Consider the following 24,823-nt stretch of genomic DNA (forward strand, 5'->3'; position numbering starts at 1 on the left):
TTTCTCTAAGTATCTCAAAATGAAAGTAGAGGTGATACTTACAGCATCACTTTGGAAATCCTTCTGTGGGGAAATAAATCAAATATGGAAAATATTCTTAGTTACAATGTAAAGTTTAGTAAATTTAATATATTAAAATCAGTTGGCAAAATATTACATTTTAGGGTTATGAGGCTTCAGTGCTTATATGTGTAAAAATAAAGTTAATTTGGTAGACTCTGATTTACCCATAGTGAACCTATTTTTGGAAAGTTATTTGTCAGTGTGTTTCACTAGAGGAAACACATACGTCAAAGGTCTTTGTGGGCCAAGTCCAGATGTGGCCCCGACCACTCTCCCTCCTTCCCTGCCTGCTATATGCATTCCTTTTGTTCTGAACTCAATCAAATGGCTGCACCTAAGTGCAAGTGAATCTTTAAAACCCAATCTGACTGTACCGTTTACTCTGTTTTTGACAGCAACTTTATAATGTCTTCTCCAAGATCAAAAGAATGAACATTAAATAATGATACAGCCATTAGTAATAGACTCTGTTGTAGAGTACATTTCCTCTTCAATATGTACACCTTTATGAATGTAACCTATAGTCTCATTTTACTTTCATTTTCTTTGTCCAGTTGACCCTACAAAAGAAGGGAAGACCTGTGGGTTAGTGAAAAAGACGGGGGTCTTCATCAGTTACTGGCTGTGTGACTTTGAAGTTATTTAACCTTCCTGGGAGTTGCATTCCCTCTTTCATAAAATAGACATACTGTTGTATTCTTCTGAGGATCAAATAAAGTGGATGGCCAAATACCTGGCACTTAGCATGGGGACTTAGTGGTCACTTTAGTAGTGTTCTCGGGATGTTTTAGGTTTAAAATAAGTGATCTTTCTTTACAGGAACACCAGATGCATTTTCCCAGTTGCTCACGTGCCCATATTGCGACAGGGGCTATAAGCGCTTTACCTCTCTGAAAGAACACATTAAATATCGCCATGAAAAGAACGAGGACAACTTCAGTTGCTCCCTGTGCAGTTACACCTTTGCCTACAGAACCCAACTGGAGCGTCACATGACATCACATAAGTCAGGACGAGATCAAGTAAGTGCTCGTCACTAACTCTCCCAACTGTGAGAACTCGGCGCTCGGCGAAGGCAGAGGATATACCAGAAGGAAGTACTAGTCACTGTCTTTTATGTAGCGTTATCAAAATAAAAGGGGTTCTTTATTTGAATTGTATGGTCACTTCTCAATTAAAAACCACATAGGAACATTATTTGTTTAGAGTAACTAAGGTTTTGTTTTCCTTTTTCAGACATGGTATTGATTTACCTATTTGGCTTATGCCATAACAAGTATTTCTCCAAGGTTAGGAGATTTCAAATTGCCTCCTACTGAAATACTCAGTATAGGAAAAATAAACAGTGATTACTATAAACCCCATGGCTTAATACTAACCAAACTAAGGAGAAAATCAAATAATGAATTTTAATTTTGTTTGAACCAGTGAGTCACCAGTCGCAGTATAAGCTACTGGGATTTTTTTCCCTATACTCAGGGATGTTACATCCTGTTTTGATTTTTTTATTCTGTACACTGAGTTGTCATATGGTTTATTCTACTTCTGTGTCACCATGCCCAAGTTTATGGAAGTTCAACCAAGAGCATTTTATGACTGTAAGTTACATTTAAACTGTTAGCTCTGTACTTAGATTAAAGCCAAAGAAGCCTTAACCCTTGTCCTTTGTTTTGTCTGTTTGTTTGTTTGTTTTTTTGCAAAATCTTGACTGTGTTAACTGGCAACAATCAAATTAATATCAATTTAACTCTAATTTTTAAAAATAAAATACATATTCAGGCCAGCGCCGTGGCTTAACAGGCTAATCCTCCGCCTTGCAGCGCTGGCACCCCGGGTTCTAGTCCCAGTCGGGGCGCCGGATTCTGTCCCGGTTGCCCCTCTTCCAGTCCAGCTCTCTGCTGTGGCCCGGGAAGGCAGTGGAGGATGGCCCAAGTGCTTGGGCCCTGCACCCTATGGGAGACCAGGAGAAGCACCTGGCTCCTGCCTTCAGATCAGCACGATGCGCCGGCCGCAGCGGCCATTGGAGGGTGAACCAACGGCAAAAAGGAAGACCTTTCTCTCTCTCTCTCTCTTACTATCCACTCTGCCTGTCAAAAAAAATATAAATAAATAAAATAAAATAAAATATATATTCAGTTTCATAGGATATGTTTAGGAATATTTTGGAGTTAGGGCACATGGCCAGTTTCTTATATATCAAAGGATTATTAATGTCTGCGTACCTGGACTTGTGAGAACTCTGCCATATGAATACACCTGATAGAAATCACAGGTCCTCTAGAGATCCTTTGCTAAGACGATAACTACCCTTCCAAAAAAAAATGCAACAAAAGGAATGAACAGAGTCAACCTTTCTCAGAACTTTGGCAGTAGCCCTCACAAAATAACAAGATAGTGGGGGAGAAGGTGGCAATCAGGAGGACTAGGACCAAGAGTCCCTCAGATAGGCTGATGGTTAAGGCCCTGAAGAAGCACTGGGAATGAGAGAATCCCAAGAGAAGGAGGAAATGGATACTGAGAAGAAACTGCCCAAGACACACATCGCCTGCTTATCTAGGGCCTGATGATGAGCCTCGGGAGGCCCAGCCCAGCAGGGTCCACTTTGTAACCTCCACTTTGTAACGTACCGAGGCCTGCTGTGGCCACCCTGCAGCTGCTGCCGCCACACGCTATGAAAGGAAGGAGAGAGTGGTGGAAGCATAGGATGCCATTGTGAGATCAGACTTTACGTCTGTTTTGGACATGAAAGCCGCTTGTGCGAATGCAAATGTAGGTTTTACATATGGACTGTGGTTCTGAAGCCCATCAGGTAAAGGCAGGGGCCAATCATGTGAGGCAGTGGAACCGGGCAGTCCCAGAGACCACTTGGGTTCCGGGGCAGCAAACTTAGGGGAGAAGGGCTTGCTGACCTGTGGAAATCATATTGCAACTAACAGGTGAGGATGTCCATGCTTACTGATTCACTCAGTCAACAAAGACTTCCGTTCCTATTGTGCGTCAAGCCCTGTTCTAGGCGCTAAAGGCACAGTGGTGAGAAAGGCAAACTCCAGGACAGTAGCAAGCATGCCTTAGTAATTTATTTTTCTGTAAAGATTTTATTTATCCAAGAGGTAGAGTTTCAGAGAGAGGGAGAGACAGAGAGAGGTCTTTCATCCACTCGTTCACTCCCCAAATGGCCACAACGGCCAGAGCCTGGCTGATCCGAAGCCAGGAGCCAGGAGCTTCTTCCAGGTCTTCCACGTGGCTGCAGGGGCCAAGCACTTGGGCATCTTCCATGGCTTTCCTAGGCCTTAAGCAAGGAGCTGGATCAGAAGTGGAGCAGCTGGGACTCTAACCGGTGCCCATGTGATACTGGTGTTGCAGGTGGAGGCTTAGCCCACCACACCACAAGCCGACTCCCACCCTTTTTTTTGTTTGTTTGTTTTTGAAATATTTTAGTAATTTAAATAAGATAGAAGTAAAAGAAAAGTAGCTAGTATGAAGACAAAGCGGGGTAAAAAGATTTTTAAAATGATGAGAGCTGCTGTTTTTGCAGGGTAGGAAAACCCTTGTGAGAGTGGGGAACCTGAAGCTGGTGCTGGGGTGCCGTGAAGGAACCAGCACAGAGTCCTGGGAGACCGTGCCAGTCGGGACGGACTGACACACGGGAAAGCCTGGAGGCAGAAACCTGTCTGGCACATCCAGGGAGCCGCCAGGGGCCAGTGTGAATAAAGGGGAGAGATAGGTGAGGCCAGAGGGGGTCGGGGGCCGAAAGATACAGGCCCTTGTCCAGGCCAAGGTGAAGACCTGGTTTTATCCTAAAGTGTGGCAGGAGAGCCTGTGAAGGAGAGTGGCCATGTTGGTACTTCTGCCAGGGAACACTGATTTGCGCAGCAAGAATGGAAGCAGGGAGAAGGTTCAGAGGCCACTGCTGTAATCCTGGCCAGAGGTGACATTGTGTCTATTCAGATGGCTTGCTGGGCGGGGTGTGGGTTGGGGTGGTGGCAGAAAGAGAAGGATCAGGATAATTCCAGAGCTCAAGGCCACAGCAGTAACTAAATAACTGGGGGTGCTTTTCACAGAGAGGAGGTGCTAGTGAGAAAGCTGGTTTGCAGGAGGGAAATTAAGAGTCTGGTCTCCAGCACGGTGGGCTTCAGATCCTGTCACCTTTCACTGACAGCATCAAACAAGCAGTGGCTCTAGGAGACTAGAGTGGAGGGGAGAGGTTTGAGATAGAAATCAGGGAATTTAATCCTCCGCCTTGCGGCGCCGGCACACCAGGTTCTAGTCCCGGTCGGGGCACCGATCCTGTCCCGGTTGCCCCTCTTCCAGGCCAGCTCTCTGCTGTGGCCAGGGAGTGCAGTGGAGGATGGCCCAAGTGCTTGGGCCCTGCACTCCATGGGAGACCAGGAGAAGCACCTGGCTCCTGCCATCGGATCAGTGCGGTGCGCCGGCCGCAGCGCGCTACCGCGGCGGCCATTGGAGGGTGAACCAACGGCAAAGGAAGACCTTTCTCTCTGTCTCTCTCTCTCTCACTGTCCACTCTACCTGTCAAAAAAAAAAAAAAAGAAATCAGGGAATTGTCACCGTATCTGAGAGTACTTCAGAATGTTCTTGAAAAATGCAGTCAAAAGACACGTTTACTTTGGTGCAAAACAATTTTGAAATCAACGCTCAGTTCTGTCATAATGCACATTTTCTGTGAACTTGTTGAAGACCCCTTATACTTGGTATTTTCAGTGTGAGTTTGGATGAAAAGGACCTGATACTTCATAAATATGCATGCTTTCTTTCCTGTACAAAGGCAATGGAAGGAAGAGCCCAGCTAGGGTGAGCGGGAAGCCGGTAGCACTGGAGTGAGGCCTTTGAAAGACAGGTAGGGGCTTCACAGTAGAACGAAAGGGAAATCCAGCCAGAGTGAAGCGAAGTGTGGAACAGGACACCAGGCCGGCCGGGGCTGTGCGTGTGAAACACCGCGACTCTGTAGATGGCTGAGGTGTGACCTTCGAACACAGCTGAGCGAGAACGTGGGAAACTCAGAAGCCATAGTCCTGGAACCTGTAGACGCAGAATCTTTAGTCAGGGGAAATAAGGATCCTTCAGAAGTTTCTTTTAGCAGGAATTGCAAGAAATATGAGCGCATTTCAGAGTTCATAACAAATGAAACTAAAGGGTAAAAAATAAAGCATAAACTTCTTCTCAACTTAAGCTCCGTCAAGTTCAGGGCACCTTTGTAAGTGATAATAGCAGCCTTTTAGTTCACTCCTGAAGACCCAGGGTCCTGGGCAGTTAGCTAAGTCAATACGGTCTTTTTTGTGTCATTAACTGAAGAAAAATGGATACCCTTGAAAGATACTTTTAAGGTCAGGGAACGCCAAGAAGTCAGGAGGAGCCAAGGAGTGGTTGTAAAGTGGATGCCTGCCGATTTCCCAGTGAAGCTCGCGGCATTGTCCGTGCTCGCCGGGAGGAGTGAGTGGGAGATTGTCACGGGGAAGGACCCTGGGGAAGCTGGGCGCTTTCCCAACTGTTCTGCTACGGTTTTGACTCAGTTTCTCAACACACTCTCCTAACGAGCGAGCGTTCTTTGGCCTTCCAGAAAGCCAAAAGTCGAAGCCTCGAGCATCCCCTCGGACTGTTGCTGCGACCTTTGCCCTGGCTGGCCCACTGTGCTTTGGACCACTTTCCCTTCCTGGTGGCGGTTGCTTGCACTGATTGTGCTTTACCTTCAGAATCACACTGAGAGAGGCATGTCTCTTCTGTTCTGATTCTGGAAGAAGTGCTTCAGGATGCCGGCCCCAGATGTGTAAGGTTCCCATTGACAGCTCTGCCCCTTCTGTAGCTGCCGCCTGGGTGCTAACCAAGCAGAAAGGTAGTTCCACTTGAATTCTGCAGGCAGTCGTGTGCACGCGGAACCAGTGTGGGTGAGCGCCAGTCTTCCTCAGTTAGGGCATGAACAGGGTTAATCTCTTCCTCCAAGTCAGTGTGGATGGTCTGCCCCTGCAGACTTCAGGGTAACCTTCATCTTGTCCCTTCTCAAAACAGGTTATCAGCTTGTGTGCTGCCACTTGCTCTGAGCCACTGTCCCCACAGTGGGGACAGTGTTTTCATGAAACCTCAGTGGTTTCACCAGCCTTCCATCCACACTTCGCCATAAATCTGTGGTTGTTCTTGCTTCGACTTCAGCAAAATTCATGTGGTTCTAACGGGGCTGTTTTCAAATTGGTGTCTTATCCTTAGTGCCTCAAACTAGATCCTGCTTGGACAGGCTTTAACAAGTTAGTATGATTTTATTTTGGTGCAAAAAAATAATGTGGAAATCCACGCATAGTTTTTTCATATTACACATTTTCCTTTAGCTTTGTGAAGACCCTTCATGTAATTCAAGCCATTCATTCATGAGATTAATGTAAGTGTGCAACAATATATTTAAAACACATAAAAATGTGAATTTAGTAAACCAGATAGATGAGCCATTATGATAATCCAATTTGACAGAAAAGGTAGAAGTATTTTTAAAAATCATCCCACTAAACTACATGTTAGAAATATCAAACATAAAGGAGATAGTTACAATACTGGGAAAAGCCTGGCCTTCTAATGACCTTGTTTTTTGTTTTTGTTTTGTATTTTTTTTTTTTAGTAACTGTGCTTTTAACAGATGATTGAATATTTTTATTCTGCTTCTTTATCTGTAAATCAAAGTGTAAACAAAATTAATCTATTAATCTCTAGTCCCTATAAAGCATGTATTATGTTTTTTGTTAAGTATTATATAATAGATCTTAAAGAAGTTCATGGAAAATGCATATTATGAAAAAACTATGTATGAGTTTTAATTTTTTACACCAAAGTAAGTTTATCTTTTAACTCCATTTTCATCAACTTTTGAAATAAATTGTGACTTTCTCTATGTCAAAATTCTTTTTTTTATTAAATCATAACTTTTTTGAAAGATGGAAAGAGAGACAAAGAGAGAGCTCCTGTCCACTGAATGACTCCCCAAATGCCCACAATAGCCAAGGGTAAATCAAGGCCACAGCCAGGAGCTGGGATCTCAGTCCAGGTCTCCCACATGGGTGACAGGGACCCAAGTGCTTGAGCCCTCACCGCTGCCCCCCAGAGTCTGCGTTAGGACGCTGAAGCCAGCGCTGGGATCTGAACCCAGGAACTCTGATGTGGGACATGGGCATCTAACTGCTCTCTCAGTGCCCACTTCCTCCACGTCAAAATTACTGCTGATGTTTTGTGACTGCTGGAACTTGAAACCTTTTAGAAACACAATCATCATACTCATCCAAAACATGACTTTTAACAGACTGGATGTTCTCTATGTGTGAAGTTCTTTTAATTCACAAATAAAATACCAATTCTTTCTTACAGAGACATGTGACGCAGTCTGGGGGTAATCGTAAATTCAAGTGCACTGAATGTGGAAAAGCTTTCAAATACAAACACCACCTAAAAGAGCACTTAAGGATTCACAGCGGTAAATATTTGTTGTCTTTCTACGCCCTGAACATCATAGCATATGTGGTAATAAATAATAATGTGATTTCTGTATATGACCAAGAACTCCTTGCCTTTCTTGTAGGATAAAGGCTAATATGGGGAAACCTTCTGTTCGGAAATGATATTTTATTAGACTCCTAACCTTTGACCAAAATATATCAAATTAATATAATATGACATACTGCAGACTTCCTAACCAGAAGATAACACCACGTTTTAACAAGTGCAACCTAAAAACATGTTAGCTTTCTGGGGAATATTCATTTCATTGCATCTTTTGCACAACTAATAAGGGTAGAGAGCTATAGTTTGTAAAAGGTTATTACTTAAGAGTGTGTGCCACCATGCTCACCTTTCCATTCTCTGTCATTTCCTAAAGCATCATTTATGAAATAGATACTGTTATTTGATGAAAAGTATTGTCCATTTTACAAACACAGGACACAAAAAGAGCTACTCATACATTCACATTTCTTCAGTCTACATGAACAAAAGCTCATCAAAAAACACTTAGTAGCATCTCACATTACACTATGAAATGTGTTCATGTCCTGATTAATTTTGATATGTTATTTTAGATTTAAATAATTTTAATGAAAGAGAACCATTAGCTAACGAATGGGAAATTAGGAGTATTTGCACATTGCTTATTTTGTGAAAATTATTGTATTGACATTTACATTTTATAAACATCTTCCTACAAAAAAAGTACAATTGGGTGGCTTTGCGAGGGGTGTGGGTGATTTCTGTTATATTTTGGAACTGCATTTCTAGACGTTTTACCATAATACTGAACTAAACCCAATGATAAATATGCTAATGTTGCCACTTGGAAACGCTTAAACCAAGATTGTTACACAAATATTTATTTTCACAGGTTGACTGTTTCTGAAAAGTAGAGGTTATCTTTTGCAGCCTGCTATAGCACCCTGTTTCTTAGCTGCTGTGCTAGTGAACAAATTTGATCAATAGCAAAGTATTTTTAATAGCCTCCCTTCTACTAGGAACAATTTGAATTGTTGGTAGAGACACAGCTACGTCAAGAGAGTTTTAAAAATGTTGAAATTGGGGTAGAGGAAGGAAAACAAACCCAAGAACAAGACTGGTGTTAACAAAGTGAATGTCATATTCCTCTTCTTGTGTTGAATTTGTATAGGAGGATTTATCAAGTGGTACAGAGAAATCTAGAACTTGCCAAAGGTTAGAATACCAGTCTAGAAACAAGCTGAAACTTATTGAAGTCTTGCATTGATATTCAAAAACCAGTCTCAATCAAGTGGGAGGCCTGGCTGAACAAGAGCTCGCTGTGAGCTGACTGGGCCTGCTGCTGCTGCTGCTGCTGCTGCTGCTTTAAAAAGCTCCAGCACTCCGGCCAGCACACAGCAGCCCCCACCCCCGCCCCACCCCCGTCCTCGTCCTCTGCACAGTACTCACTGTGTATGGAGAGCTGTCTTGTGCTTCAAAGTATTTACTACAAAGCTTCTGTACCTCTAACACAGTGTTCTAACTTAAAACTACATACAAAATGTTAAGAAAGTAAGGTTGACATGAAGTAAAGGTGGAAAAAAAAGAATGTCATGAAATCCCATGCATCATACATATGCTGGAACTGGACCACAGCTTAGGCTCTGAGGCTTAGGAAATAACAAAGCTGGCGTCAGTAACCAAGGCCCAAACTGTCTGAAAGCAAAAAGAGTCAATTGCAGGAAAAGGACTGCTCCTGACACCACTAAGCCCATAGAAAAGAGTGTTCCTTGGAGCACCACAAAGAAAAGAGAGCAAAATAGAATTTATGTCATACTCAGAAATATCCTTAAACTAATAGAGTGGAGAATTTGAGAAGGCGTTCTTCTTTAAGACACATTCTTCCACAGAGCGCAGTAATGCTTCTCCTTAGGACAATTTAGGAAAAGCATTTTTCCAGGGTGGCTACTTGGATTCAGTCCAGGTATACGTGCTGTGATGCTCTAGTTTACTCCACGGGAGGATTCTTGAGCAGGGCTACTGAAAGTGTCAACCCTGGACTGGAACTAGTCTCAAAACCCTGTGCTTCTGGTTGTTGAAAATATAAATACATAAAGTAAGGTAATCATTGAGAAATAAATATACCAGGACATTGCTCTGATATATATATGTATATATATTTCATTATATTTTACAAATACTGGTCAACAGAGGATTGGAGATTTAAAATAACAAACAAAACTCGGCTGGCGCCATGGCTCAACAGGCTAATCCTCCGCCTTGCGGTGCCGGCACACCAGGTTCTAGTCCCGGTCGGGGCACCGGATTCTGTCCCGGTTGCCCCTCTTCCAGGTCAGCTCTCTGCTGTGGCCCGGGAGTGCAGTGGAGGATGGCCCAAGTGCTTGGGCCCTGCACCGGATGGGAGACCAGGAGAAGCACCTGGCTCCTGCCATCAGATCAGCGCAGCGTGCCGGCCACGCCGGCCATTGGAGGATGAACCAACGGCAAAGGAAGACCTTTCTCTCTGTCTCTCTCTCTCACTGTCCATTCCGCCTGTCAAAAATAAATAAATAAAATAAAATAACAAACAAAACTCAAAAACAACTGGTTCTTCACCCCAGATAGTTTGATCAGCACTGTTGAACAGTGGATGAACTATATATTCGTCAGGAAACTTCTGTGACTTTTTTTTTCTCAGATGAGATTTTCAATGATACTGAGAATCAGGATCCAGAATTATACTTCCAAGGTTACCTGGACTGTGACTTTTGTGATGAACCCTGTGCAGAATCATGTGGTAGTCATTTGAACTCTGCACAGAAGAGTTGAGCTTTGATGAAGAGAAGGTCACCGTAGCCTACCCCCAGATGAGCCTGTAGCAAATGGGCTGTGATCCTTCCCAGGAAGTGACCTGGAGTTCATTCCATTGTGTTACTGAGGTTAGCCTGGAAAAACTTTATATCATATGCAACCCAATGCCCACCTCAGCCATTAAAAGACATCTTAGTATTCACAGTTTATCCAGCTTATGCAACTTTCTTGTTGCAACCGCCAAACTAAGTTGTAAACCCAAACCTAGTAGATAAACTAGATGATAGACTTGAGCTATTGACCTTAAAGCCATGAAGTTACACCTAGGGGTTTTCTGATAGACTGAGTTTGGCTTTAGAATAATTGTTTTGTAGCCTTTTTTTCTGGCAATGATAAAATGTCAAGGTAATTCCCAGTAATAATGATCATGATAATTAATATTTTTGAAATGAAATTTGAGAGGCAGAGAGACAGAGTGCTCATGCCCCAGATGCCTGTCACTGCTTGGGCTGGGCCCAGAGTAGGAACCAGGGGCTGGAAATTCAAGATAAGTCTCCCACATGGATGGCTGGAACCCATCACTGCTTGAATGGGATCCAGAGGTGGAAATCAAGCCTGGGCACTCTGATGTGGGACACTCAAATGCTGCGCTCTTCTCCAGTGTAGTCTTTTAATATAAAAGTGTTAACTACTAGGCCAAACTCCCACCCTGATAGCCAGCACTTACGGAATACTTGACCATGTACAGCCATGTGCCAGTTCCTCATATGCATTAACTTACATAGTCCTGAGGCCGGCACTCTGGCACAGTGGATTAATCCTCCACCTGTGCAGCCGGCATCCCATAAGGGCACCGGTTCTAGTCTCGGTTGCTCCTCTTCCACTCCAGCTCTCTGCTGTGGCCTGGGAAAGCAGTGGAAGATGGCCCAAGTCCTTGGGCCTTTGCACCTGTGTGGGAAACCAGATGAAGCACCTGGCTTCAGATTGGCACAACTCTGGCCATTACGGCCATTTAGGGAGTGAACCAGTGGAAAGAAGACCTTTCTCTCTGTCTCTCCCTCTCACTGTCCGTAACCCTACCTCTCAAATAAATAAATAAAATCTTAGAAAAAAAAACCTTACATAGTCCTCAGAATAACCCCATGAAGCGGATGCTGTTACTTCTTACTTTCTATAAATAGGAAAATAAAGGCTTAGGGAGCTTAATTACCAAGGTCTCTCAGATGATACATACGGCAAAGCTGGGGCTCTGGCGTAGGCATCGTGACTACCAAGCCATTGTGTTAATCACTGTTCTACTCGTCTCCCTGTTTGTAAAGATAGAATAGTCTGAATTCTAGATGTCTGTCTTCCTACTGTCTCTGGCAGGAATATTAGCATGCAGCTCACCCTTAAAATGTTAGTAACTAATTAAGAATATGAAAATAGATATGTACTAGGACATAGCCCTTGTTTTCCCCTCAGTGGAAACCGTTAGCCCATGCATTTTGCATATTGAATCCTATCCCAGGCATCCCATTGGAAAGATAGTGATACAGTAACTGGAGAACATCCAGAGGCAGGCTAATGTCAGTGAGGGTTCTGAAGGCCACAGCCCATGAGGGATGCTTGCAGGACCTGGTTCTACTTCACCTACACAAGAGAGGCTTTAGGATACACGTGGCAGCTCCTCATTAGTCTGAAAGGCTGGCTTGTAGCAGGAAAGTCAGACATGCTCCGTGTGGCAACACGGGGAGAAACCAGGTGGGGACGTAGGCCTGGTGGCCAGCTGTCTCAGTGGAGTTGCTTGGTCCTAGGTCACTAACATTTGCTGAGAGTGCACAAAGAGTTCTTTTATTTATTTATTTATTTATTTATTTGAAAGTCAGAGTTATATGGAGAGAGAGGGAGAGGCAGAGAGAGGGAGAGAGAGATAGAGAGGTCTTCCATCCACAATGGCCGGAGCTGTGCCGATCCAAAGCCAGGAGCTTCTTCTGGTACTCCCACGCAGGTGCAGAGGCCCAAGCACCTGGGCCATCCTCTACTGCTTTCCCAGGCCACAGCAGAGAGCTGGGTTGGAAGTGGAGCAGCTGGGTCTTGAACTGGTGCCCATATGGGATGCCGGGGCTTCAGGCCAGGGCATTAAAGCACTGCGCCCCAGTGCCGGCCCCTCAGAGAGTTCTGTGTGTAATCTCACAGCCCGGTGAGAACGTGTCTGCATTCACACAGCAAAACACTGAGATTTGGAAAGGCTGGGAGGATACTGTGACAGAGCCGGGATCTGAACCCCACACACAGTGGGTAGTGACTTCCCGGGCTAGCTGATGGCCAGGATGACATACACTGGACTCGCCACTGAAAAGCGGCCTGTGTAGAGGGCTTCTTTGATTGCTAGCAGTTTGACTATCTGATTCTTCACTCATCATATTTTTGAGGAAATACACCTTGTTTTTAACTTAACAACATTGATGGGTGCAGGGGATAAATGGCTAACGACCTAGAGGGTCACACTTACTGAAACTTACAGTCTGTAACCTGTAAACTATAAATTAGTGAACTAGAACTATAAATTTTAACTAAAATGAAAAATAAGCTTTGTCTTAAAGTACCTCACATAGCTCGGGGCTCTCAGAGTTCTCTGCAGGAGCATCTGTAATGGGCAAGGTGAACGAATCCGTGTCCCTGGGGAGACTGGGGCAGCAGCTTGAGGGAGGCCGCCACAGGCAAGCAGCTCCTCTGACATTGCCTTGTTCATCCTAACCATTCACTCAAATGCTGCGCTCTTCTCCAGTGTAGTCTTTTAATATAAAAGTAATGTTTTACCATACCCACTGTCACGAAATTTGAAACCCCACTACGTCTCAGGGTGTACACATTCCAGCTTAATAAGCCAGTTGCTCATAGCAACACCTTATCCTACTATAAAAGATTCTTTCAAGGAAACCTTATGGATATGGGATTTTTATCAAGGAAACTGTGGAGATAGGATTTCATCAATCAAGAATAAACATTCATACTGGTTACGTCCTAGAGATTTTACTTTTCCTTCTTCTAACATTACTTTCTCTTACAGATGGTTGAGTAGAATGAAATACAGAAAATTATATAGATGGTGAAACAGGAAAAGAAACAAATTACTTGAAAGAGTAGGATATAATTATGTTGGCATGTGAGAATTATTTAAAGTTATAAAGGTTGGCAAAAATATTATACATTAAACTACATGTTTAGCACATGTAGTTCAGAACTAAGGTTTCACTAGGGCTTTTAACATTTCTGTGTTTTTGAACTTAAAATGATGATTCTAAATGAAATTGTATCAAAATCAAGCATTCACTTTTTTAAAGTGGATGTTGCTTGTTTTAGGGAATATGAATATACAAAAATGTATATGTAATAATTCAGTGAATATAATCTTTTTGTTTAGGAGAGAAGCCATATGAATGCCCAAACTGCAAGAAACGTTTTTCCCACTCTGGTTCCTATAGTTCACACATAAGCAGTAAGAAATGTATCAGCCTGATGCCTGTGAACGGGCGGCCAAGGACAGGAATCAAGACGTCTCAGTGTTCCTCGCCATCTCTGTCGGCATCACCAGGCAGTCCCACGCGACCACAGATCCGGCAAAAGATAGAGAATAAACCCCTTCAAGAACAACTTTCTGTAAACCAAATTAAAACTGAACCTGTGGATTATGAATTCAAACCCATCGTGGTTGCTTCAGGAATCAACTGTTCAGCCCCTTTACAAAACGGGGTTTTTAGCGGTGGTGGCCCTTTACAGGCGACCAGTTCTCCTCAGGGTGTGGTGCAAGCTGTTGTTCTGCCAACAGTTGGTTTGGTGTCTCCTATTAGTATCAATTTAAGTGACATTCAGAATGTACTTAAAGTGGCAGTCGATGGTAATGTCATAAGGCAAGTTTTGGAGAATAATCAAGCCAATCTTGCATCCAAAGAACAAGACACAATCAGTGCTGCATCCCTACAACAAGGTGGCCACTCTGTGATTTCAGCCATCAGCCTTCCTTTGGTTGATCAAGATGGAACAACCAAAATTATCATTAACTACAGTCTGGAGCAGCCTAGCCAACTTCAGGTTGTTCCGCAGAATTTAAAAAAAGAAAATCCGGTCCCCACAAACAGCTGCAAAAGTGAGAAGCTACCGGAAGATCTGACTGTTAAGTCTGAGAAGGACAAAAGCTTTGAAGGAGGCGCGGATGATAGCACTTGCCTTCTGTGTGACGACTGTCCGGGCGATCTCAATGCACTTCCTGAACTAAAGCACTATGACCTGCAGCAGCCTGCGCAGCCGCCTCCAGCCCCGGCCCCGGAAGCAGAGAAGGCCGAGGCGTCTGTCCCTTCAGGCGCTGGGGATGGCAGTTTGTCTCCTAGTCACCCGCCTCTGAAGAACCTCTTGTCCCTTCTGAAAGCATATTATGCTTTGAACGCGCAGCCCAGCGCAGAGGAGCTCTCCAAAATCGCCGACTCGGTGAACCTACCCCTGGATGTCGTCAAGAAGTGGTTTGAGAAGATGCAGGCTGGGCAGATTTCAGTGCAGCCTTCTGAACCGTCTTCTCCTGAACCCGGCACAGTAAACACCCCCGTGAAGAATGAGGATCAGCCTCAACCCACAACTGAAAGTGAAGCCCAGGACGGCACAAAAAGCCTACAGAGTCCTCTGAAGAAGACTGACTCTCCGGGTCCGCCGGCGGGATCAGCCATCAGCGGCTCTAGAAGTAGTACCCCGTCCCCATCCCCTCTCAACCTTTCCTCATCCAGAAATCCACAGGGTTACTCGTACACAGCAGAGGGTGCACAGGAAGAGCCTCAAGTAGAACCTCTTGATCTTTCACTACCAAAGCAACAGGGAGAATCATTGGAAAGGTCAACTATCACTAGTGTTTACCAGAACAGTGTTTATTCTGTCCAGGAAGAACCCTTGAACTTGTCTTGTGCAAAAAAGGAGCCACAAAAGGACACTTGTGTTACAGACTCAGAACCAGTTGTAAATGTAATCCCACCAAGTGCCAACCCCATAAATATTGCTATCCCGACAGTCACTGCCCAGTTACCCACAATCGTGGCCATTGCTGACCAGAACAGTGTTCCGTGCTTACGCGCACTGGCTGCCAATAAGCAGACTATTCTGATTCCCCAGGTGGCTTACACATACTCAGCTACAGTCAGCCCTGCCGTCCAGGAGCCACCCTTGAAAGTCATCCAGCCCAATGGAAGTCAGGTAAAATATATCCTCATCCCGAATCCGCCAGTGAATGCTAGTTGGAAAGTTGCCTAATAAAAATGAGTCACCACAGAGCCAAAAAGGTTGTTACAAATTGCCGTTTCCAAAATGAAATAGATCGTTGTTTGCTTTAATTTTTTGTGGCATGGTTGATGTTTTCCGTTGTTTACTAATCCGGGGTATTGTTATCAACTGAGGTGTGAGTGAAAATGATTTATGAGTCTCAGCTAAACATCTGCTTGAGATTACAAATGAAAGAGAAAAGCAAAATTGGGATGCTCATTGATGGAATTACTATTTTGTAGTTCAATTCCCAAAATTAGTGATAGTTTCTGCCTTGATTATGATCATTAGTAAATGGAGATAGGAGAGTACTTACAAGTTCATGGAAAAGGGCTATTGAAAGATAAGTTTCTGGCGGCATAAAAACAAATGTTTGGGATCCATGTGTAGATTTTCCTTAGGCACATTCATGATACACTTTGGAAGCTCTTTCCTGTATTCCTATCCACAGGTGAGCACCAGGCAGACCAGCTACTGCTTCTCACATACTAACACCTCATTTTACAAAAGACTTCATTAAACAAGAATTCCGTACATGAAGACCTTAACCTAGGGAATTTGCCAATCATTTTCTGAGCTGTAGATGTTAGTAGGAGGAAATGTGGCTGTGAATCTATATATTCACTCTCCACTCTATGGAAATGTACATGGTAGTTTTGGGTGTGGCTTTTTATGTGACTCTTGTATGTCTCGTTGTCCAGGCTGTTCTCATGTCACTAACCTTGATGTCTCCTGTCTTTTCCATCAACTTCTGATTGAATCAAATGAATCAGAGAGATAGCTATTTGTTCTTTCATGTAAATGTCTTCTATAAGTAGGTTCAGTTATAACAATTTCAATATCCTGTTCAGATGTGTGTTTGCTGCTTTTGTTCTCCCTTAAATATTGCTACTGACTAAGTTTCCTGTCATTGTGATAACTCTTGCACAACCCATGAATTCCTCTAAATTTTTCGTGTATAGAGCACTTTCTAGGCATTTGAGTACAAAAACATTTGTGCAGTCTTAGGACTAGATGAAACAGCAATGAAAGCAGTCAGGTTATTTTAACACCCGTTGGCAGCTCAGAAATGACCCCAGCAAATGACTGCGCCTCTCCTACCTTAGCAAAGATGTCAGAAATGTGGAAAGCACTGGACTTGCAGAAACGTTAGCAGTTTAGAGGCAGTAAAATGGGAGACTAGAGAAAAGACCCAAGCTCTTAGAGGACCTAATTCCTCATGTCCCCTGCAGGATTATTCCATCAACAAGAGCCTCCTGCCAGAATTGCCTTCCTGAGATTGCCTGCATTTTGTTTTCATTCTACTCTAATTCTAAAGATTCATTTTGACTACCAAGTATTCCTGTTTAAAAATGTGGACCTGCCTGCACTTTTTTTCCAGCCTGCCCCATAAAATAATGGTAGAGCAGAGCTCCTTCCTTCCAATGAGACAAATGTTAGCTCCAAGAATCTAAAGACCACTTTTTAAAAGTCTGAATTCTTGCCTAGTGAAAGCCAGAATGAAAAACAAAGGCAGATAATACAGTCATATGTTACCGATTAATTCATACTCACCAAACTTTCTGCAAATTTTTCACAAAAAAACTTCACGTGGAACCAAGTAAATTTTGTTAGTACACATTGTACATTCTTTTTACATGCTTTCCTTCCAGTGCCAGTTATTATGTTTTTGCTGTAGTTTTGTCTGTATTAGGCCCACCTCATTTTTATCCAAGCAACCCCCTCTTGTCGTCTTCCCTTGCTGTAGGAAATGAGCCACACTGTGCTTGTTTTGGTCAAGTTGTTGAAATTATAAATCCGTTCATCTTTAATCTATGCTTTTATTTGCATGCCTTGTTTCTATGTTAAGTTGCATTTTCTTATTCTCGACTTCCTTTAGGATGAAAGGCAAGACACTAGCTCAGAAGGGGTGTCAAACGTCGAGGATCAGAATGACTCTGATTCCACGCCACCCAAAAAGAAAATGCGAAAGACAGAAAATGGAATGTATGCTTGTGATCTGTGTGATAAGATATTCCAGAAGAGTAGCTCATTATTGAGACACAAATATGAACACACAGGTATGTCAGTGAACACACACATACTGGCCTTTCTAAAAGTGCCTGTGCTATGATGTATTGAAAAAGTGCTATATCAAATACTCATGTTCTTTGAATTAATGGTCTTTCTGGTTTTCACTTCTCTGATCTTGCCACTTTAGCTGTCCACCTGCTTCCACCTGGTGTATTTAAGTTCTGTGCCTTTATTTTTTTTTTTTCCTCTGTTTTTAAATGACTTGATATCCCTTTAACTCATCACAGTGTTTACTCTGTCCGCACTGATTTAATGCAAGATCATGCTGTATAAATAAGCACACAGTACCCATTAGTGGAAAACAGATCAGCGGGCTAAGGCAGTGAGACAGGATCTGGCCCTATAAAAGAAAGCGCTGCTTCGTAAGTGTGCAGCGTGCCCCGCGTCGGAAGGGTTCAGGTAAGCCTACTGTGTGTAGGAAGAGCTTCTGTCTAAATCCTGGGGCCCCGTGCAACCCTGAGATTCTACAGTTCTTCCACAGACCAGACACTCTAGGATAACTCAGAGATGGACAACAGTAGCTAAGAATGTTTTCTTCGCGTTCGATAACCCCTGAAAACGATGGGGACTCCCGACATGGAGTCGCGGGAGGGCGGGTTGTCAGCGTGCGGTGACTGAGGCTGTTGGCGCAGAGCCACTCCCAGCTGTCGTCTGTGTCTGCCAGGCTTCCCTCGCAGGCCTCCAGGGCACCGCGCGGTGTGTCACGGAGCCACCTGGCACGCACCGCTCTGTCGACCGTGGCTCTTCCAGAACACACTTGCCGGCTCCTGCCCGGCTCCCTCCGTCCGGCGGCTGGCGGCCCCCGGGAGGGTGGGAGAGCCCCTGACCAGTGAGTACCTCGCTGTGGCCTGGACACGCCCGCCAGGCTGACTCCAGGCTCCAGGAGCCCGGGCTTCCCGACTGCAGAATTCCTGAGAAGGGAAGGCGCCAGCCCGTGGGAGACGCCGTGGGAGGCAGGTCGCTGTCCCCGCACTGCCCGCCACGGTCCTTCCGTTCCCGCCTCCCGCTGGCCACTCACCTTGCCCGTTCACCTCTTAGAACAGGGACGGACTGTGCCCTCCCCCAGCCCATAGACTGACACAGCCCAGGACGCCGGGCGGTTCCCGGAACGTCTGAGACCGAGATCCCGGCCCCAGCAAGGCTGCCGCGGAGGGGAGGGGCGGGGAGGGGCGGCGATGAGGCAGCCGGGTCCCCGCTGGACCCGGTGTCCACCCTGCCTCGCGGCACCCCTGCCCCTCTGCTCCACCCCGGCTCCGCCCCACGGGAGCCGCACCCCCGCCCCTCTGCTCCACCCCAGTTCAGCCCCACGGGAGCTGCACCCCAGCCCCACGCCTGCACCCCGGCTCCGCCCCACGGGAGCTGCCCCACGGGAGCCGCACCCCCGCCCCTCTGCTCCACCCCGGCTCTGCCCCAGGGGAGCCGCACCCCTGCCCCTCTGCTCCACCCTGGCTCTGCCCCAGGGGAGCCGCACCCCCGCCCCTCTGCTCCACCCCGGCTCTGCCCCACGGGAGCCGCACCCCTGCCCCTCTGCTCCACCCCGGTTCAGCCCCACGGAAGCTGCACCCCGGCTCCGCCCCACGGGAGCCGCACCCCCGCCCCTCTGCTCCACCCCGGCTCTGCCCCAGGGGAGCTGCACCCCTGCCCCTCTCCTCCGCCCCAGCTGCCCCAGGAGCCGCATCCCTGCCTCTCTGCTCCACCCTGGCTGCAGCCCCATGGGAACTGCCCCACGGGAGCCGCACCCCCGCCCCTCTCCTCCGCCCCCGGCTCTGCCCCACGGGAGCCGCACCCCTGCCCCTCTCCTCCACCCCTGGCTCCGCCCCACGGGAGCCGTACCCCTGCCCCTCTCCTCCACCCCGGCCGCCCCACGGGAGCCGCACCCCAGCCCCACGCCTGCACCCCGGCTCTGCCCCACGGGAGCCGCACCCCCGCCCCTCTCCTCCACCCCTGGCTCCGCCCCACGGGAGCTGCACCCCCACCCCTCTCCTCCGCCCCCGGCTCCGCCCCACGGGAGCCGCACCCCTGCCCCTCTCCACCACCCCTGGCTCCGCCCCACGGGAGCCGTACCCCCGCCCCTCTCCTCCACCCCGGCCGCCCCACGGGAGCCGCACCCCTGCCCCTCTCCTCCGCCCCCGGCTCAGCCCCACGGGAGCCGCACCCCCGCCCCTCTCCTCCACCCCTGGCTCCGCCCCACAGGAGCCGCACCCCGCCCCTCTCCTCCACCCCGGCCGCCCCACGGGAGCCGCACCCCAGCCCCACGCCTGCACCCCGGCTCTGCCCCACGGGAGCCGCACCCCCGCCCCTCTCCTCCACCCCTGGCTCCGCCCCACAGGAGCCGCACCCCGCCCCTCTCCTCCACCCCGGCCGCCCCACGGGAGCCGCACCCCAGCCCCACGCCTGCACCCCGGCTCTGCCCCACGGGAGCCGCACCCCTGCCCCTCTCCTCCACCCCGGCCGCCCCACGGGAGCCGCACCCCAGCCCCACGCCTGCACCCCGGCTCTGCCCCACGGGAGCCGCACCCCCGCCCCTCTCCTCCACCCCTGGCTCCGCCCCACAGGAGCTGCACCCCCGCCCCTCTCCTCCACCCCCGGCTCCGCCCCACAGGAGCTGCACCCCCGCCCCTCTCCTCCACCCCGGCCGCCCCACGGGAGCCGTACCCCCGCCCCTCTCCTCCGCCCCCGGCTCTGCCCCACGGGAGCCACACCACGGGAGCCGCACCCCTGCCCCTCTCCTCCACCCCTGGCTCCGCCCCACGGGAGCCGCACCCCCGCCCCTCTCCTCCACCCCGGCTCTGCCCCACGGGAGCCGCACCCCCGCCCCTCTCCTCCACCCCCGGCTCTGCCCCACGGGAGCCACACCACGGGAGCCGCACCCCTGCCCTTCTCCTCCACCCCTGGCTCTGCCCCACGGGAGCCGCACCCCTTCCCCTCTCCCCCACCCCGGCCGCCCCACGGGAGCCGCACCCCTGCCCCTCTCCTCCACCCCGGCCGCCCCACGGGAGCGCTGACCAGTGACCCGCCGCTGTGCTCTCTTCCAGGGAAGCGACCTCACGAGTGCGGGATCTGCAAGAAGGCGTTCAAACACAAACACCACCTGATCGAGCACATGCGGCTGCACTCGGGGGAGAAGCCCTACCAATGTGACAAGTGCGGAAAGCGCTTCTCGCACTCGGGCTCCTACTCGCAGCACATGAACCACCGCTACTCCTACTGCAAGCGCGAGGCCGAGGAGCGCGGGGGCGCCGAGCCCGAGCCGGAAGAGGCGGGCCCGGAAGGGGCGGGCCCGGAAGGGGCGGGGCCGGAAGCCGCGCCGGCCGACTCCGACGAGCGGGAGAGCCTGACGCGGGAGGAGGACGAGGAGAGCGACAAGGACGACGACGACGAGGAGGACCGCGAGCTGGAGGAGCTGCAGGACGGGAAGGGATGTGGCAGGCCGCAGGGGGACGGGGACGAGGAGGAGGAGGAGGAGGCCGCGGAGGAGGAAGAAGGCGCGGGGGCGGAGGCCGGGGCCGCGGGCCCCGCGGGCAGCGTGGAGCAGAAAGTGAGCGAGGGCGGCGAGCGCGCGTCCGGAGAGCGCGCCAACGAGGCCTGAGGCCTGAGCGAGTGGCGGCCGGCCTGCCGTGTGTCGCCAGCATCCGTGCTTTCGCGGAAGCGCCGTAGCCCGCCTGCTGTGCTTCCTGTTCACTACTGTGTAAGTAAAAACAGCGACAAAAAAGCAAAAAACACACAAAAAAACCCGGGTGTGCCTGAACCTCAGACCTAGTCATTTCTCAAGTTATGAACAAGTTTGTAACGTGAAGCAGATTAGGAGACTTGACTGACTCAGAAAGCGGAGACGGGACAGGGAGAGGAAGCTGAAGAATGAATTAGATAAGCATCCGGCATTGTGTCATCTGATCAGTATTAATTATCACTTACGTTGGTTTATTCTTACGCTGTACAATTGGGAGAAATTTTATAATTTTATATTGGTAGACATATGCTAAATCCGCTTCAGTATTTTATTATGTTTTTTAAAATGTGAGAATTTCTGCACTACAGAATTCCCTTCACAGAGAAGTGTAATGCGATTCCAAACCATGCCGGCTACCTTGGCTCGATCAGCCTGCAAGGTAGCCATTTCTAACCTTAGGTGTCGTAGTGGAGCGGATTCTCATGGGAAGTGTGTCGTTAGCCTTAAGAAAGCAGCCAGTAGAATGGAAGTTTCTTACTCGTGTGGGTTCAGATGGAGTTGAGGAGACGTCGTGGCGTTCCGATGGCAGGGACTACAGTGTTACTGCTGGGGAGGACAGCGGGGTCGTCAGAATCAGTGTTCGTAATTGTGTTCGCGTTCGTGGTAACCAATATGAAGGATATGATATGAAGCTTTGTATCTCCTTTGGCCTTAAGCAAGACCTGTGTGCTGTAAGTGCCATTTCTCAGTATTTCCCAGGCTCTCACCCGCCTTCATTCAGTGTGTGGCCTACAATAACTAGCATTTGTTGATTTGTTTGTTGCATCAAAATTCCCAAGGAAAGCTGAAAACCACTGACTCCTGTCAGAGAAACGGAAACACTGGGACATTTCACCTTTCAGTTGCTCCAGTATTCATTTCGCGTTAATTGACTTCACAGTTTCTCGAATATAAATGAAAGGGAAATTTTCTAATCTGCTTTATCCATGTGCTTGCATTTCAGACATGGACATGCCATTGCTATTTGGCTCATAACTGTTTCCAAATGTTAGTTATTATGGACCCCGTTTATTAACAACATTAGCTGGTTTTTACCTATCAGTATTATTTTATTTCTTTTAGTTTATAGATCCGTGCAACATTTTTGTACTGTATGTCTTCAAACCTGGCAGTATTAATACCCTTCTTACTGACATATGTACTTTTAGTTTTAGAAAACTTTTATATTTATGTGTCTTATTTTTATATTTCTTTATTTATTACACAGTGTAGTGTATAATACTGTAGTTTGTATTAATACAATAATATATTTTAGTATGAAAATTTGGAAAGTTGATAAGATTTAAAGTAGAGATGCAATTGGTTGTCTTGCATTGAGATTTGATTTAACAGTGTTATGTTAACATTTATACTTGCCTTGGACTGTAGAACAGAATTTAAATGGGAATGTATTAGTTTTACAACTACAATCAAGTCATTTTACCTTTACCCAGTTTTTAATATAAAACTTAAATTTTGAAATTCACTGTGTGACTAATAGCATGATGCTCTACAGTTTTATTAAGAGATTAGCCTAACCATAAAACTCTCATTTCCTTAGTAAGCCAAATTAGGATTACCTTATATAAACAGTGTTGGGAACAATGTTTAACATTTTGTGCCAATTTGTTCCTGTATTCATGTATGTAAGCTACAATCTGACTCTTCATTTTTAAGTTCCTTGTCACACCATGGTCATTTTCTAGTTTTTTACCGGACTTCCCCCATCTCACAATAAAATGCATCAACAAGCCTGACCTGCTGTCATTCTTTGAACCATCATCAACTTTTCCTGTGGAAAGCTCTGTGAAATGGGGTATTGCACTGTCATCCTGGGCCGAGTCATGGGTAACTCTGAATGTAGACACTCACTACGAAATGATGGAATTTCTCAGGGCTGTGTGCTTCTGGAAAAGTCAGAGTTGACAACCAAAGGCCCCCTCAGGGGTTGTTCTTCCTGAACCCTCACCCTACTCCCTCTCGGAATCCCATGGCTTCTCCTCCTTCAGGGCACTCCAGGGAAGCCTGAGTCTGAATGCCTTTCCTCTGCCCCCTCAGCTCTTTGCACTTGGCTCCTGGTAGCTCGTGTACTGTCATCCATGTGCCTTCCCCACCAGGAATGGGGACCATGTCCGTTGTTGCTCTCTCACCCCCGCTGCCTTGCAGATTCCTGGCCCTGGCTGCTGTGACCAATGTGTATAGAATGACATTACAATTTGCATGTTTATGGAGCTCAGCTGTGCTTTCACTATTTTTTTTTCCCAGTAATTTAATGATTTTTCTTACTTGAGTTTATGAAACACTAGGCACAATAGATATAATAATAAATTATCCTTCTTGTTGCCCTCCTGTTCTGATTTGTGGAGAGTTTATTTCTAGGTGTCTTCCTGGTGCCTCACCTCATGGTACATGCCACAGGCATTCAAGGCTTGCAGATCTGCCTGCCTCCAAAAGGACCAATCCTGGTGGACCCTCCTCGCTCAAGAACCACCTCCCCTTCTAGGGCTCTGTGTTCCTATGCACTTGTGATCATCATGTCGCCTGCTCTCCTCTCACTGAGAATGGTGATCCAATAAACACTTGGGATTAGGTGACAGGAGTAAGCAGTCCCTTCTTAGCAGGAAACCGCACAGTAATCACCACAACATAAAGCTCAAAGAGGAACATGCTTGTGATACATGGACAAATGGCTCATAAAGGAATTCAGGCATTATCAGAAGTTTTCGAAAAGATGCGCAGACTCTTCCAAGTGTTCCCTCAAATCACATGGCATTAATTAAACCAGCACCATGTTATTCATGTCAAGCGCAGCTGCTTCACTACAATTCCCAGAATTTTCACAAAAACCTTAGAAATACAAGTAAAGACCACGTGCCCATACATATTAAATAGAATAAGGACGTCACCACAAGCCTATCTGATCCCTACATCTGTACTCTTAACTGGCCTAAATCACATCTCATTGCAGAATGACTTCCAATATCTGTGTTCACACACAAGCCTCAAAGATATGAATGGAAAACTTGTCTCCCAAGACCGATAAACATTTCATACTATGATGGAAAAGAAAAGGCAGTGAGGGCGTGAGGTTTTTCAGATCTGTTTGTAGACCCAAAAATAACCTTGAGAAAGGGTACTATTAAGTACAGTGATAAAGCTGACAGGAAAATGTAAACTTAGAACAGGTTTCACCTCTTAAAAGACAAGGCAAGAATATTAGCACAAAACACGTGAATTTTGTTTTGGAAACACACCCCTCCCCCCCAAAAATGGAAGCACCTCTGCTCCAGTGAACAAAACTGCTCAATAAAATACTCCTTGTCTTCTAACAACATGTGAGACATTCATGAAGAGAAGCTGTATTATTGGCCATAGCACAACTCTCACGTGTCTAAGGGTTGCAAAGTATTTTCTCGGACTACAAAAGAATTA

At 47.0% G+C, this 24,823-nt stretch overlaps 1 protein-coding gene across 3 annotated transcripts in view; it reads left to right on the plus strand.

Moving 5' to 3' along the window:
- ZEB1 (zinc finger E-box binding homeobox 1) overlaps positions 1-23,580 on the plus strand; it is a 199,663-nt gene extending 176,083 nt beyond the window's left edge. For 2 of the 3 annotated variants that reach the window (XM_062211130.1, XM_062211131.1), the window contains exons 5-9: positions 883-1,085; positions 7,423-7,528; positions 13,733-15,543; positions 17,489-17,669; positions 20,718-23,580. In XM_062211130.1, the coding sequence (XP_062067114.1) occupies positions 883-1,085; positions 7,423-7,528; positions 13,733-15,543; positions 17,489-17,669; positions 20,718-21,271 (2,855 nt within the window). In that variant the 3' untranslated portion in view covers positions 21,272-23,580. The remainder of the gene's footprint in view (positions 1-882; positions 1,086-7,422; positions 7,529-13,732; positions 15,544-17,488; positions 17,670-20,717) is intronic. The other variant, XM_062211132.1, reaches the window with a different exon arrangement.
- The last annotated feature ends 1,243 nt before the right edge of the window (positions 23,581-24,823 follow it).

The sequence above is a fragment of the Lepus europaeus genome, chromosome 14 (assembly GCF_033115175.1).
Source record: "Lepus europaeus isolate LE1 chromosome 14, mLepTim1.pri, whole genome shotgun sequence".
Lineage (NCBI taxonomy): Eukaryota > Metazoa > Chordata > Mammalia > Lagomorpha > Leporidae > Lepus > Lepus europaeus.